At 45.0% G+C, this 13,876-nt stretch overlaps 2 protein-coding genes across 23 annotated transcripts in view; one reads left to right on the forward strand and one right to left on the reverse strand.

Annotated features, from left to right (window-relative positions):
- The window catches only part of Serf2 (small EDRK-rich factor 2), a 233,729-nt gene that overhangs the window by 89,394 nt on the left and 130,459 nt on the right, over nucleotides 1-13,876 (forward strand). The gene's annotated exons all lie outside the window — the stretch shown is intronic.
- Nucleotides 1-13,876, reverse strand: part of Ppip5k1 (diphosphoinositol pentakisphosphate kinase 1) — a 47,987-nt gene that overhangs the window by 3,590 nt on the left and 30,521 nt on the right. For 11 of the 22 annotated variants that reach the window (XM_075961934.1, XM_075961937.1, XM_075961932.1 and 8 more), the window contains 3 exons: nucleotides 13,012-13,194; nucleotides 11,480-11,617; nucleotides 3,376-3,486 (listed from right to left, as the gene is read on the reverse strand). In XM_075961934.1, coding sequence (XP_075818049.1) covers nucleotides 3,376-3,486; nucleotides 11,480-11,617; nucleotides 13,012-13,194 — 432 coding nt within the window. Of the gene's footprint in view, nucleotides 1-3,375; nucleotides 3,487-11,479; nucleotides 11,618-12,914; nucleotides 13,195-13,876 lie in introns of those variants that run through there. The other 11 variants (XM_075961943.1, XM_075961945.1, XM_075961940.1 and 8 more) reach the window with 2 other exon arrangements.

Raw genomic sequence — 13,876 nt, forward strand, 5'->3', positions numbered from 1 at the left:
CTGCTTATTCTTTGCTTTATGTCTAATATCCACTTATGAATGAGTTCACACCATGTTTGTCTTTCTGGGTCTGGGTTACCTCACTCAGGATGTTTTTTTTAGATCCATCCATTTGCATGAAAATTTCATGATGTCATTGTTTTTTTACCACTGAGTAGCTCTCCTTTGGGTAAATGTATCACATTTTCCTTATTCATTCTTCAGTTGAGGGGCACCTAGGTTGTTTCCAGGTTCTGGCTGTTATAAACAATGCTGCTATGAACACAGTAGAGCACAAATCTTTGTGGTATGAGTGTGCATTCTTTGGGTATATGCCCAAGAGTGGTACTGCTGGGTCTTGAGGTAAATTGATTCCCATTTTTTTGAGAAACCACCACACTGGGTGCATTCTCTTTGGAGGGATACCTTGTCCAGCCTAGATATAGGGGGAGGGCCTTGGTCTTGCCTCAAAGCAAAGAGGAGACTCTGCTGACTCCCCATGGGAAGCCTGACCCTTGCTGAGGAGTCGATGAAAGGTGGGGGTAGGGTAGGGTGACAGGAGCAGAAGGAGTGGGAACGGGGATAGCTATGTAAAATGAGAAAAGATTGTATTAAAAAATTCTTCATTAGCCGGGCGGTGGTGGCGCATGCCTTTAATCCCAGCACTCGGGAGGCAGAGGCAGGCGGATCTCTGTGAGTTCAAGACCAGCCTGGTCTACAGAGCTAGTTCCAGGACAGGAACCAAAAAAAGCTATGGAGAAACCCTGTCTCGAAAAATAAAAAAAAAAAAAAATTCTTCATTAAAAAAAGGAAAAAAATAAAACCCAAAAATAAATTAAAAAAAAAAACCTTCTAGGTCAGGTGTGGTGGTACACACCTTTAATCCTAGCGCTAGGGAGGCGTCGGCAGGCTGAGATCTGAGTTCAAGGCCAGCCTGGTTTACAGTTCCAGAACAGGCAGAACTATTACACAGAGAAACCCTATCTTGAAAACCCAAAAAACGAACAAACAAAGACTGTCTAGGTCTTCAGACATACAATGCTGTAAGATTTCATCTTTTACACAAAGAAAACATCAAAGCTCATTTCCTCAGTCCTCTTGAGAACCCCAAATGAAGTGGATGCACATGCACTGATAAAGACAGGGAAGGTCCTGCCAGACGCTGAGACGCATGCCTGTCCCTCTCTCCTGGGAGCTGAGGCAGGAAGACCAAGCTGCAAGACCAAGGCCAGCCTGGCCAACATGCTGAGTTCCAGGCCAGACAGAGGTATATAGTAAGATCCTGTCTTTAAAAATAATAATAATAAAATAACAGGCTGGAAAGATGGCTCAGTGGTTATTCTTCCAGAAGACCTAAGTTCAATTCCTAGCACCCATGTGTTTGCTCACAACTGTTCGTAACTCCATTTCCTGGGGATTCGATGCCCTCTGCTGACCTTCCCAGGCATACATGTAAGCAAAATACTCATACACATTTTTTTTTAATCTAGAAAAGCTAGGAAGTGTTGGTGCATGCCTCTAATCCCAGCACTCTGGAGACAGAGGCAGGCAGACCTCTGAGTTTGAGGCCAGCCTGGTCTACAGAGTGTTTCAAAACAAAATCTAGAAAAATGAGAACTAGTAAAAATAATGAGAACCTTAAAGTCTTCAATTCATTTACAGGAAGGTGTGACCTCAAGCAAGAAAAGCTTCTCTTTTGTAAGTGTCATATTTATCAATGGAATTTCAACTATATACTAAATCACATAGAATCAACAATGACTGAGTCTGGAAACTGGGGGAATGGGGGAGGGTGGACAGGAGGAAGGACATGGTTTGGGCCCAACAAGGTTTTAAAGACACCTCAGGGGCAATGTTTACCAGTGAAGGTCTGCTACTAGATGGAGACAAGAAGGAAAAGAAGAGAAGCAAGCCACGCTTTCCTCAGTTTCAGAGGAAGCCTTAATGTCCAGCCTGTGGTCTGACCACTAGTGGATAGAGAAGAGGCTCAGTGAGGGTAAAGTGAGTTTAAATCTGAGGACATATTCTTGGCATCAGGGCACAAAGGTTTTTCCTCACACAAGATGCCAGAACAGAAGGCAGCAGTTCCGTAACTGTTGGCTGCAGTGCAGACATGCAAAACTCCACTCCACTCTGTCCATGAAGGGCTGGTGTGGGCTTGGTCACTCCTGCAGGCAGGGTGATAGGGAAAGAGTCTGTTCCTCCCTGGGGCCTGTCTCCCTCTGGTGTCTCCCTCGAGTCCACTGCTCATATTGTCCCCAAGAACAAACAGTGACAGGCTAAAGACAGCAAAGACAGAGGAGAAGACCCTCCCTCCCATCAGGGGACGTGTGAGAGCAGGACCCAGGAGGGTCACTGGAGCAGCAGGCTCTTGTTGGTTTCTTCTGCTTGTTTTTTGGTTTGTGCTTTGGGACAATCTTGCTCCATGTAGCCCTTTTCTGGCCTCAGATCTTCAGTCTCTGCCTCCATGTACTGGACTTAGAGCATGCGCCAAGTCTGCATGAGACTCGTGTTTCTGGCTTTTAGCTTTTCTATCTATTTCTGTATATTTAAGTTGTCTCCTAGTCAGTATCAGTAAGGAATGCTGTGGGGAGACCAGAGTAGTCAGGTGGAGAGTCTCTACCCTTTAGTGTAAAAGGTCCTTTGGCTCACTGTTCAGTGGGGCTGGAGGACAGAGGTGAACAGGGAAATAGCACAGGCAACTGCTTCCCAGAATGGTCTTTCCTATATTTGTATTGTTTTGTTTTTTTAGAGACAGCATTTCACTGTGTAGCTTTGGCTATCCTGGAACTCGATCTGTAGACCAGGCTAACCTTGAACTCACAGAGATCCACCTGCCTCTGACTCCCAAGTGCTGGGATTAATGGCAATTGCCACTATTGCCCAGCTTCTTTTTTTTTTCTTGCTATGCAGCCCAGGCTAGTCTTGAGCTTAATATATAGCTCAAGCTGGCCTAAAACTCATAATCCTACCTCTGCCTCCTCAGTGAACCACAGTAACAAGTCCCAGCCATTCATGGTCTTTTTTTAAAGATCTAGTTTTGGTATTTTTAATTGTGTGTGTGTGCGTGTGTGCGTGCGTGCGTGCGTGTGTGTGTGTGTGTGTGTGTGTGTGTGTGTGTGTATGCGCACGTGAATGTACAGGTGTCTGCAAAAGCCAGAGGTGTCAGGTTCCCTCGGGGCTGAAGTTACAGGCAGTTGTGAGTCACCTGATGTGAGTGCTGGGTCCTTTGGAAGCATCACATGCTCCTGACTGCTACAACCACTGAGACACCTCTTCACCCCATTCCTAGGCTTCCAACCCTCACCTTCCTAACTCTAATGGGAGAGGTCTCTTATCTACCCATTCCTCCATCCCTCTGGGTCTTAGATTAGGCAACTAGAAAGGTTTACTTACACCAAGGTGGCTTTTCAGAGCGATGCCGGAGTTGCAGTGGTGGCGAGTGAAGAGTCCGGGGTGGGGAAAACGGGCTATCTGAGGCCGGGTTGTGCAAAGAGTCAAAGAGGGCTGTATAGGTGGAGGGGAGAGACGCATAAAGAAAGGCACAGGGCAAAGCATCCAGGCATCAAGGGCTCTCACCTGAGTCGGGGTCACTTCACCTCCCTCTGGCTGAGAAGAGACATACCCTAGAAATCTTGACCCAAACCAGTGTCATTTTTAAACTTTACATTATGATTCTTTCAAATGTACAACTATTCATTTGTTTGTATACAGAATAATGGGCTTAATTGTGACATTTTCATGTGCATTATCAAACTTTGCTCACATTTATCCGCACCCCATTACTTCTATCCCGTTCCTCAACCTCAACCTCCTACTTTCCAACAACAACAAAAAAAACACCTCTCTGCATTCATGTCACAAACACATACACAGTTTTCTATTCTACATGAAAGAAAATATGGTATCAAATGTATTTTCTACAAAGCAGATGATAACTCCGAGGGTTCAGGTGCCTGCTGCCAGGCCTGATGACCTGAGTTGGATCCCCAGGAACCACATGGTGAAGGGAAAGAACTGACTCCTGCAAGCTGTCCTCTGTCTTCTGCATGCATGTCATTGTGCCTCATGCCCCAAATAGATAAATATAACTTGATTCTTTCTTGCTGCTTCCAAAATGTTCTGTCTTCTGCTAGGTGTGGTGGCACATGTCTTTTTTTTTTAAAAGATTTATTTATTTATTATGTATATAACTAACATTCCTTCCATGTATGCTTGCATGCCAGAAGAGGGCACCAGATCTCATTACAGATGGCTGTGAGCCACCATGTGGTTGCTGGGAATTGAACTCAGGACCTTTGGAAGAGCAGGCAATGCTCTTAACCACTGAGCCATCTCTCCAGCCCCATGACACATGTCTTTATAGGAGACAGAGACAGGAAGATCTCTGTGAATTCCAGGACAGCTAGGACCACAGAGTGCCTATCTTAAAACAAACATTTTCTGTGTCTCTGTCTTCTGACAGTCTGAATATTATTGCCTCAGTGTGGGTCACTTTGCACATAACCTGTAGGAACTGGCTGGACTATTTGGAAATAAAAATACAAGTCTTTTACTAAATTTGAAAAGGTTTTGTCTATTACTTTTCTAAGTATGTTTTATTCCCCTCTTTGTCTTTTCCTTTGAGACTAAGATCTGCTTTCTGTGTCTCTTTGGAATCAGAAACAATGGTCCCACATGGACAGCACGCATGGGCTGTCTTCTTTAACATTACCGCCAGGGGCTGAAGAGATGGCCTGGCAACTAAGAGCTCTCGCTGCTCTCCCAGAAGACCCAAGGTCTATTCTTAGTACCGACATCAGGTGGCTCACAACCAGCTGCAGCGCCAACTTCAGGGGATCTGACACGTAGAACACCCCAACCCACACATAATTAAAACAACAAGAAACAAACTACAACCAAACTACGGGGTGGAGGGTGAGCAAAAACAACGAAAGAGCTGTAGCCCTTTTCATCCATTCTAGGTTATCATTTAATTTTTTAATTAACAATTAGTTCTGTGTGTGTGCTGTTAGGAACCCACATGTTAAACGTGTGCTTTATAATTTAGCTATAGCCCAGTCTCCAGGTTACCTCTAACTTAATGCAGCCCTTCCCTGCTGCCCATGAGCCTTTGACTATTTTATGGAGTACTGAAAAAAATTATTCCAACAGTTTTTGCTGTGCATGTGTGTGTGTGGGCGTGTGTGTGTGTGTGTAGATAAACCTACAGATGTTTCTGTGGAACAACCTTTAATTTTTGCACTTAGAAAATTGAAAGAAAGAAAGAAAGAAAGAAAGAAAGAAAGAAAGAAAGAAAGAAAGAAAATAAGCTTGGGGTGGTGGTACACAACTTTAATCTCAGCACTTGGGAGGCAGAGGCAGGCAGATCTCTGTGAGTTTGAAGCCAGCCTGGTCTACAAAGCGAGTTCCAGAACAGCCAGGGCTGTTACACAGAGAAACCCTGTCTTGAAAAACTAAATAAATAAATAAATTTTTTTTTGTGGGGGGAGCTTAAGTATTTCATCCATATGGAGTTTATCCTGGCAGATGTGAAGTCTGGAATTGATTCTAATTTTCTGTCACTTTGACCTATTTTATTTATTAAAAGATATTATCTTTTACTCAGTATTTTGAAATGTCAATTTCATTAATTTATAGATTTTCAGTTTTGTTTCTTTTTTTCAAAGGCTTAATTATTTATTACACATACAATGTTCTGCCTGCATGTATTCCTCCAGGCTGTAAGAGGGCACCAGATCCCATTATAGATGGTTATGAGCCACCATGTTGTTACTGGGAATTGAACTCAGGACCTTTGGAAGGGCAGCTCTTCTGAGTCATCTCTCCGGCCCCTCAATTTTGTTTCTTTAGCCTACTAATTCATGTACCAATACTACATTCTTTTTGTTTGTTCATCTGTGGTAGTGTTTCACTCATTCTGTGGTCCTGTGTGGCCCTGAACTGTGTAGTCCAAGCTGGCTCTGAACTTGTAGTAATCCTCCTGTTTCAATTGCCCAAGAACTAAGATTACAAGAGTGTATCACTGTGCTGGCTAGTTTTATGTCAACTTGACATAGGCTAAAGTCATCTGAGGCATGGGAACTCCAGTTGAGAAAAATGCCTCCATAAGACTGGGTTGCAGGCAAGCCTGTAGGGCATTTTCTTAATTAGTGATTGGGGGAGTGACCAGTCCATTGTGGGTGGAGCCTCCCCTGGCCTCATGGTACTGGGTTCTATAAAAAAGGAGGCTGAACAAATGAGGAACGAACCAGTAAGCAGCACCTCTCCATGGCCTGTGCATCAGCTCCTGCCTCCAGTTTCATTTTGAGTTCCTGCCCTGACTTCAAGCCAAAATAGACCCTTTCCCCCCAGTTTACCTGGTCGTGGTGCTTCATCCCAGCAATGGTAACCCTAACTAGGGCAATCACCATGCTAAGTTTTATGCAGCCCTAGAGATCAAACCTAGGACTTCATGCCTGCCAGGAAAGCACTGTACCAAGGGACTACATCTCTAGTCTCCGGCTTTGTTTTGTTTTTCCTTTACAACTTAGTTTCTTCCTAATTTTTCAATAAAAACTATAGAATTGATTTATGATTTTATTGGATCATATTAAACTTATAAATCACCTTGGGAAGAAGTGATATTCTTTTTTTTTCTCAGGATTTTGTATGTGTGTGTACACAGTAAGTATGAATGTATATTTGTGTATGTGCACTCGTGTGGAGGTCAGAGGCTGATATCAAATTAAATTTTTAAATTTATTGTATGTGTACTGGCATTTTGCCCACATGTATTCTGTGCACCAGGCACATGCCTAGTGTCCAAAGAGACTTTTAAAGGACTTCAGACCCCCGGAACTGGAGTTACAGATGGTTGTGAGTGGCCATGTGGGTGCTGGTCACTCAAACCCAGGTCCTCTGAAAGAGCAGCCAGAGTTTTTAGCTGCTGAGGTATTAGTGTGTGTGTGCACATGTATGCATACACAATCCAGAGCATGTGGGTGAAGGTCAGGAACAACGTAGGGGAGCTGGTTCTCTCATACCAAGTAGGTCCCGAGATCAAACTCACATCATCAGGCCTGACAGCAAGAACCTGCTAAGCCATCTTGCCAGCCCCAGCTGTATGTTGCTAAAAGTCATTTCTACGTCTTTGTGGTTACCCAACCATGGTTTTTCTTTTTCTCACAAAGTATTCTTTTATTTACTTTCCTACACTTAAGTTTCATGGAAGAATAACAGCTAAGCAGTTCTGCCTCTTCAGAAAAACATCTCCCATCAACATCAATCTGCGGCTGACACAAACTAGGGAGAGTGACATCTTAGGGCCGAGACCCAGGCTGTGGTCCATCTCTGGCCAGCCCCAGCCTGCTATCATGGAGCCTTGACATCCGGGTGGGCTCAGGCTTTCTCCCTGACGCTAGCAAATCAAGGAAATCGGTTGCTGAGTTTGTTTTTTGTTTCCATTGTTTTGTTTTTTGGTTTGTTGCTTTTTTTAAGCATTTAAAATGAAGCCCAGATGAGTTTAAAAATCATACTCTTGACCTGTTCTCCATTAAAAAGTTATATGAAACACATTCTTCCTCTGCAGTGGCTGCAACTCTCCCCTCATGCAGCTCACCATGTAGCTGCAGGAGCTCTTCTGCCTCCAGATGTAAACAAAGGGGAAAACTTGGTGCTGTCTGCATACTGTTCTCTCTACAAAGGCTGCTGGATGCCGTCTGCATACTGTTCTCTCTAGAAATGCTGCTGGATGGCAGACACACACTTTAAAAAGGAAGGGGGGAAAGAAGGATGATTCAACTCCAACACTAAGCTTTATAAGCAGATTTTCTGTTTTCAGTGAAGAGCTGGGAAATGATGAATTTGGCTTTTATATTTCAAGAAGTATCAAGCGGGGGTGGGCGAGAAGGTTCAGTGGGTAGATGCACTTGCTGCCAAACCTGACAATCAGGGTTTGATCTCTACGAGATCAAATGAAAGAATCAACTCCTGCAGGTTATCCTTTGACCTTGACATGCCTGCCGTGGCACACACGTACCTTCCCCTAACTCATAAGATAAAAATAAAAAGAGTTACCAGATGGTAAGTGCTCTCAAAGCTCTCTCTCTCCAGGATCACAGGGTCTTTCTTAAAATGCAGACTATTTTCAATGGCAAACTTATAGACTCAAACAGAACCTCATGGCAGCCATGAGCCCAACTGGATCTTGAGCTTCAGTACACTGCAAGTTAACTGCCTTATTAAGAAGAAAGGCCTCATGAGTGTCTGTGGGGCTGCTTGGTTGTTTTTGTTGATATGACAGAGCTGGGCCATTTGGGAAGAGGGACCCTCAACTGAGAAAATGTTTCCATTAGATTGGCCTGAAGGAAGACTGTGGGGCATTTTCTTTTCTTTTTCTTTTTTTTGGTTTTTCGAGACAGGGTTTCTCTGTGGCTTTGGAGCCTGTCCTGGAACTAGCTCTTGTAGACCAGGCTGGTCTCCAACTCACAGAGATCCGCCTGCCTCTACCTCCCGAGTGCTGGGATTAAAGGCGTGCGCCACCATCGCCCAGCTATGGGGCATTTTCTTGATTAATGATTGATGTGGGAGGGCCCAGCTCACATGGGCAGTATCACCTCCAGGCAGGTAGCCCTAGGAGGGGTAAGAAGGATATCTAAGGGAAGGAAAGAGACTCAGTGTTAAAACACACTTAGTGCTCTTGCAGAGGACTTGGGTTCTGTTCTCCGCATCCATACTCACAACCATCTGTGACTCCAGTTCCAAAGGTTTAACATGCAGGCAAATAATCATAATATAGATAAATCTAAATAAATAAATGTGAACCCAGAGAACAAACCAATAATCCATGGTCTCTGCTTCCGTTCCTGCCTCCGGGTTCCAGCCTTGAGGTCCCACCCTGACCCCTTTCATGATGTAAGATGAAATAAACCCTTTCTCCACCAGTTCCTATAGCCATGGTGTTTATGGAAACAGAAAGCAATCTATGGCAAGATAATGCCACAGCTTACACAAGAAAACAGACGATGAAAATTCTGCCCATTTTGCTAGCTGAAGTTTTTTTTTTTAAAGATTTTATTTAATATTATTTTATGTGCATTGGTGTTTTGTCTGCATTCATGTCTGTGTCAGAATGTTGGATTCCCTGGAACTGTAGTTACAGGCATTTATAAGCTGCCATGTAGATCCTGGGAATTGAACCCAAGTCCTCTATAAGAGGAGCCAGTGCTCTTAAACCCTCCTCCCCTCAAGCCATCTCTCCAGCCCCAATAGCTGAAGTTCTAAAAGCCAAGTGGCCATGCAACCCCTACGGCTGAGAGCCCTGTGTTCTTCAACTTGAGTCAATGTCCCTTGGCTCCCTAACAATCCATGTGTGTGAGTGTGAATGTGTATACATACATGTCTTTATGTAGGTGTGAATGCATGTGTATGTGTGCGCGCGTATTGAAGTCAGAAGACAACCTTGAGTGTCCTTCTGTAGGCACTATCAGCACCTCCGCTGTTTTTGCTTTGAGACAGTTTCCTTCACAGGCTTGGAACCAGCTAAGTAGGCTGGTTGGCTAGCTCAGAGCCTCTAGGATACGTGTGTATCTGCCTACCTTATGCTGGGTCTGTAAGTATGACACCAGCACCCGGCATATTCTTAAGATTTATTATTATTTTTTTTTTGCAGGCAGTGGTTGTGCACACTTTTAATCCCAGTACTTGGGAGGCAGAAGCAGGCAGATCTCTGTGAGTTTGAGGCCAGCCTGGTCTACAGAATGAGTTCCAGGACAGGTTCCAAAGCTACAAAGAAACTCTGTCTCAAAAAACCAAAACAAACAAAAAAGATTTATTATTATTTTTTCCATTAAAAATATGTCACCAGGGGGCTGGAGAGATGGCTCAGTGGTTAAGAGCATTGCCTGCTCTTCCAAAGGTCCTGAGTTCAATTCCCAGCAACCACATGGTGGCTCACAACCATCTGTAAAGAGGTCTGGCGCCCTCTTCTGGCCTTTAGGCATACAGACAGAATATTGTATACATAATAAATAAATAAATATTAAAAAAAATATGTCACCAGGAAGTAGTGGCACACACCTTTAATCTCAGCACACGGGAGGCAAAGGCAGAGGATCTCTGAGTTTGAGGCAAGCCTGGTCTACAGAATGAGTTTCAGGACAGACAGATCTACACAGAGAAATGTGTACCTGCTTATCTCTTAAGTCCACCACGTGCATGAGATAGCTTGGGGAGGCCACAGGGGAGCCCATGGAGCTGGATTAAAGGAAGCTGTGAGATGTCTGATGTGGGTGCTGGGAACCTGGGTCTTATGCAAGAACAGCAACTGTCTTAACCACTAAGCCATTTCTCCAGGCCCTCATTTTATTTTTAAATTGTCTGTGTGTGTGTGTGTGTGTGTGTGACTGCGGACTGGTCATATGCAGGAGTACTGGTGCTCACAGAGGAAAAAGAGGGTGTTAGATTCCAAGCAGCTGGAGTTACAGGTAGTTGTGAGTCATTACACATGGATTTTTTTGTTGTTGTTGTTTTTCGAGACAGGGTTTCTCTGTAGTTTTGGAGCCTGTCCTGGAACTAGCTCTTGTAGACCAGGCTGGTCTCGAACTCACAGAGATCCGCCTGCCTCTGCCTCCCGAGTGCTGGGATTAAAGGCTTGCGCCACCACCGCCCGGCTTACACATGGATGTTGGCATTGACTTTGCTCCTCTGTAAAAGCAGTTGATATTTATTTATTTATTTATTTATTTATTTATTTATTTATTTATTTATTATATATACAGTATTCTGCCTGTATGTCTGCCTGCATGCCAGAAGAGGGCACCAGATCTCACCATGGTTGGTTGTGAGCCACCATATCATTACTGGGAATTGAACTTAGGACCTCCGGAAGAGCAGCCGCTACTCTTAACCACTGAGCCATCTCTCCAGCCTAGCAGTTGGCTTTTTGAGACAGGGTTTTTCTGTGTAGCTCTAGCTGTCCTGAAACTTGCTCTGTAGATCAGGCTGGCCTCGAACTCAGAGATCTGCCTGCCTCTGCCTCCTGTGTGCTGGGATTAAAGGAGTGCACCACCAGGTTGGCTCAGTGTTTTAAAATATGGGTTGTTCTGGGGATCAAACACAGGACCTTATACTTACTACACAAGTACTTTACTCATTGGCATGTCTTTCCAACTCTTTCTCGTTTCTGGTGCTGAGGCAAGATCACGGGGCTTCGGGTTTGCTAGGCAAGTGCTCTATCACTGGTTTAAATCCCCAACTTCCTAACTTTTAAATTGGTTTTACTTTGTCTTTATTTATGTGCAGATGTGTTTCAGTGCCCATGGAGACCAGAGTGCATGTCAGATTCCCTGGAGCGGGAGTTACTGTGACTGTGAACCACTTGATGTGGTTACTGCAAAAAGAGCTCTCTAGTCCTCTTAACTGCTCAACCATTCTCCCTCCATTTTAAATTCAGTATTTTCTCCTATTCTACAGACTATAGGTGTGGTAAAGCTAGAGACTCAAACAGTACTTCCCATACCTGCAGATGCCTGTGCATGGGCATCAGTGTGGTGCTGGCAGACTTTAGTCAAGAACTCACTCACTTGGCGCAGGGAAAGGGCATTGTGTAGTGTTTCCAGGGGGTAGATGGTAGGGACCATGGAGCACCCTTCAAATCCTGTTGGAGAAGAGATGAACAAAGCCAGTGTTATTCTCAGCAGATATACTCCAAGTGGCCAAGGAAGGGTGGAGAGTCCCTGAGAGCCATCAGGAGAGTCTGTGGCTTTTGGAGTATGGGGCATCCAAGATTCCCAGGAGAAGGAACTCTTTAGAGCCCTTCAGGAAGTCTATTTATCTCATCTCCAATTTTCCCTAAAATGTCTACCTGCTAAGCCTCCAAGTGATCAAATCACCTTCACCTATGAAGAGCACACAGCGTCCATGGACTAATGAGAGCACTAACGCTGCTCTTGCACTTTCTGGGGGAAATAAAATGGGGACCAAGGGGCAAGGGGTTGAAATCGCATGTCTAACATGAGGCAGCGGGTCATGGAGCTCGGAAGGAACAGCAGATTTCAGGTATCATGAAGAAAAAAAACAGATTAAGGAGAGGGCATGGAATTGGAGGAGGGGTTCATGCAAATTTAGGATGTGGGTAGAAGGGCTAGAATACTGGGATGCAAACTGGAGAGCATGCAGTACATGAAGCTCAGCTGAGGGAAACCACATGCATGAACAGGGTGGGGAATGGAAGTTCTTTCTTGGTCATTTCCATCACATCAAAGCTTTTTCCTTGTGCTCTAGCAGTAACATCCTGGGCTTGCTAGGTTTTCTCTATTCCACCAGGAAAATGAGACAAGCCCCACCCCTGAGAAAAATACCATGTAATACAGGTCTATAATCTTGGTAGGGCCAAAGGTAAACATCGGTGAATAACCCTACTCCTAGGACTATTAACGGGGAAAATGCTCCCGCTGAAGAATCAAGAACATGTCCTAAACACTCTTGGTCCCCACTTGTTCCAATGCTGCTTCTCCTGAAAGGAACTAAGAACAGGGAGGGAGAACCATCTACAAAAGACTGAGCCTCCTCTTCACCAGCTCAAACTGACCATACCTGACCATCTTCTAACCTCCAACTTTGTTTGTCTTGATATTTAGTTGATGACCCTGTGCCTTGGCTTCCTCTTGCAATCTAGTGGCAGGAGGGCAGAGGAGTCTCTAGCTCATCAGAGTGGTTAGAAAAACATTTGAATTTGAAGAGGATAGTAGTAGAAGATTAGAGCAATAAGAAAACATTAAAAACAAACAAAAACCACCAGATTCCACTGCAAGAGATTATGCCTACGCTGAACAGAAGGGGTAACGTTAGAGGAAGTAAGAAAGGAGACCAGAAGGGGGAAGAGCAGCCAACGCTACAGCTACCAGGCAGCCTGGCCCCAATCCCAATCAAGCAACTAATGCAAGTCACATAACCTCAGGGACTAGATAGGCTCTCCAGCCGGAAGTGCAGTAAGCAAAGCAATGAGTCCCAGCCAGGGGAGTGGCAGCAGCCAGCCTGCGGCAGGGGTACCGTAGAGGCACTCGGGGTCATCCTGGCCTGAGCGCAGCCAGTTCCGGAAGAGGCGCAGGTGGTAGGAGCACTGGTGCAGGTGGTGCGCCAGCGTGGCATCCAGGGAAACTGGCCAGCCCCTTGGGCAGTCAGAGGAAAAAGTGCGCAGCAACCGGACCACAGGGTGCTGGTCATCCAGCAGCTCTGTAGGGGACAGAGGGACCACGATAGGAAGCACAAAGATAAAGAAAAGAAGGAGAGACAATGAGGGGGCGCTGACTGGCACAGCGTTCCTGGGGGTAAGCTAAGGAAGAAGGAGAGATGGGCAGAGAGACTGGCCATCCCTTACGTGGAACAAGAGTAATGACACTACACAGTGAGACTCAAAGAAGCCATTAATGAGAGCCCAGGCCTCCCCTTCTCCCTTGAGCAGTAGGGCATTCTGGATACTAGTGAGCTGCTAACTCTGCAGCCTTGACTAGAGCTCGGCGTCTGTGATCTGGCTTAGACAAACCCTAGGGCCTACTTCTCAGACAAACGGATTTATGACATTGGGACAGAGATGAAGAGATTCAATGTCACTTAGAGAAGAAAGTCAAAATATTAGATGTCAAGATAACTTCAAAACTGAAGCATTCCAGAAGGCTAAGGCCCGCTGTTATGCAGATTCTAAGGTAGCCACAGACAGGACTGGTGCCAGGTGGCTGGCACAAAACGCTGGCAGGAAACCAGGAGAAGGACTCCTTTGAAACAGTGCAGGTAGAACCAGAGTTTGCTCTTTATAGTAAAAATATGACTAACTGCCCTTTACCTTCCTCTTGTACAAATAAACACTTTAGTCTCCGAATATGGGTAGTGGTGATGTGCCCGTCACTGGGACCAGAAG

Source organism: Microtus pennsylvanicus, chromosome 2, assembly GCF_037038515.1.
Source record: "Microtus pennsylvanicus isolate mMicPen1 chromosome 2, mMicPen1.hap1, whole genome shotgun sequence".
Taxonomy (NCBI): Eukaryota; Metazoa; Chordata; class Mammalia; order Rodentia; family Cricetidae; genus Microtus; species Microtus pennsylvanicus.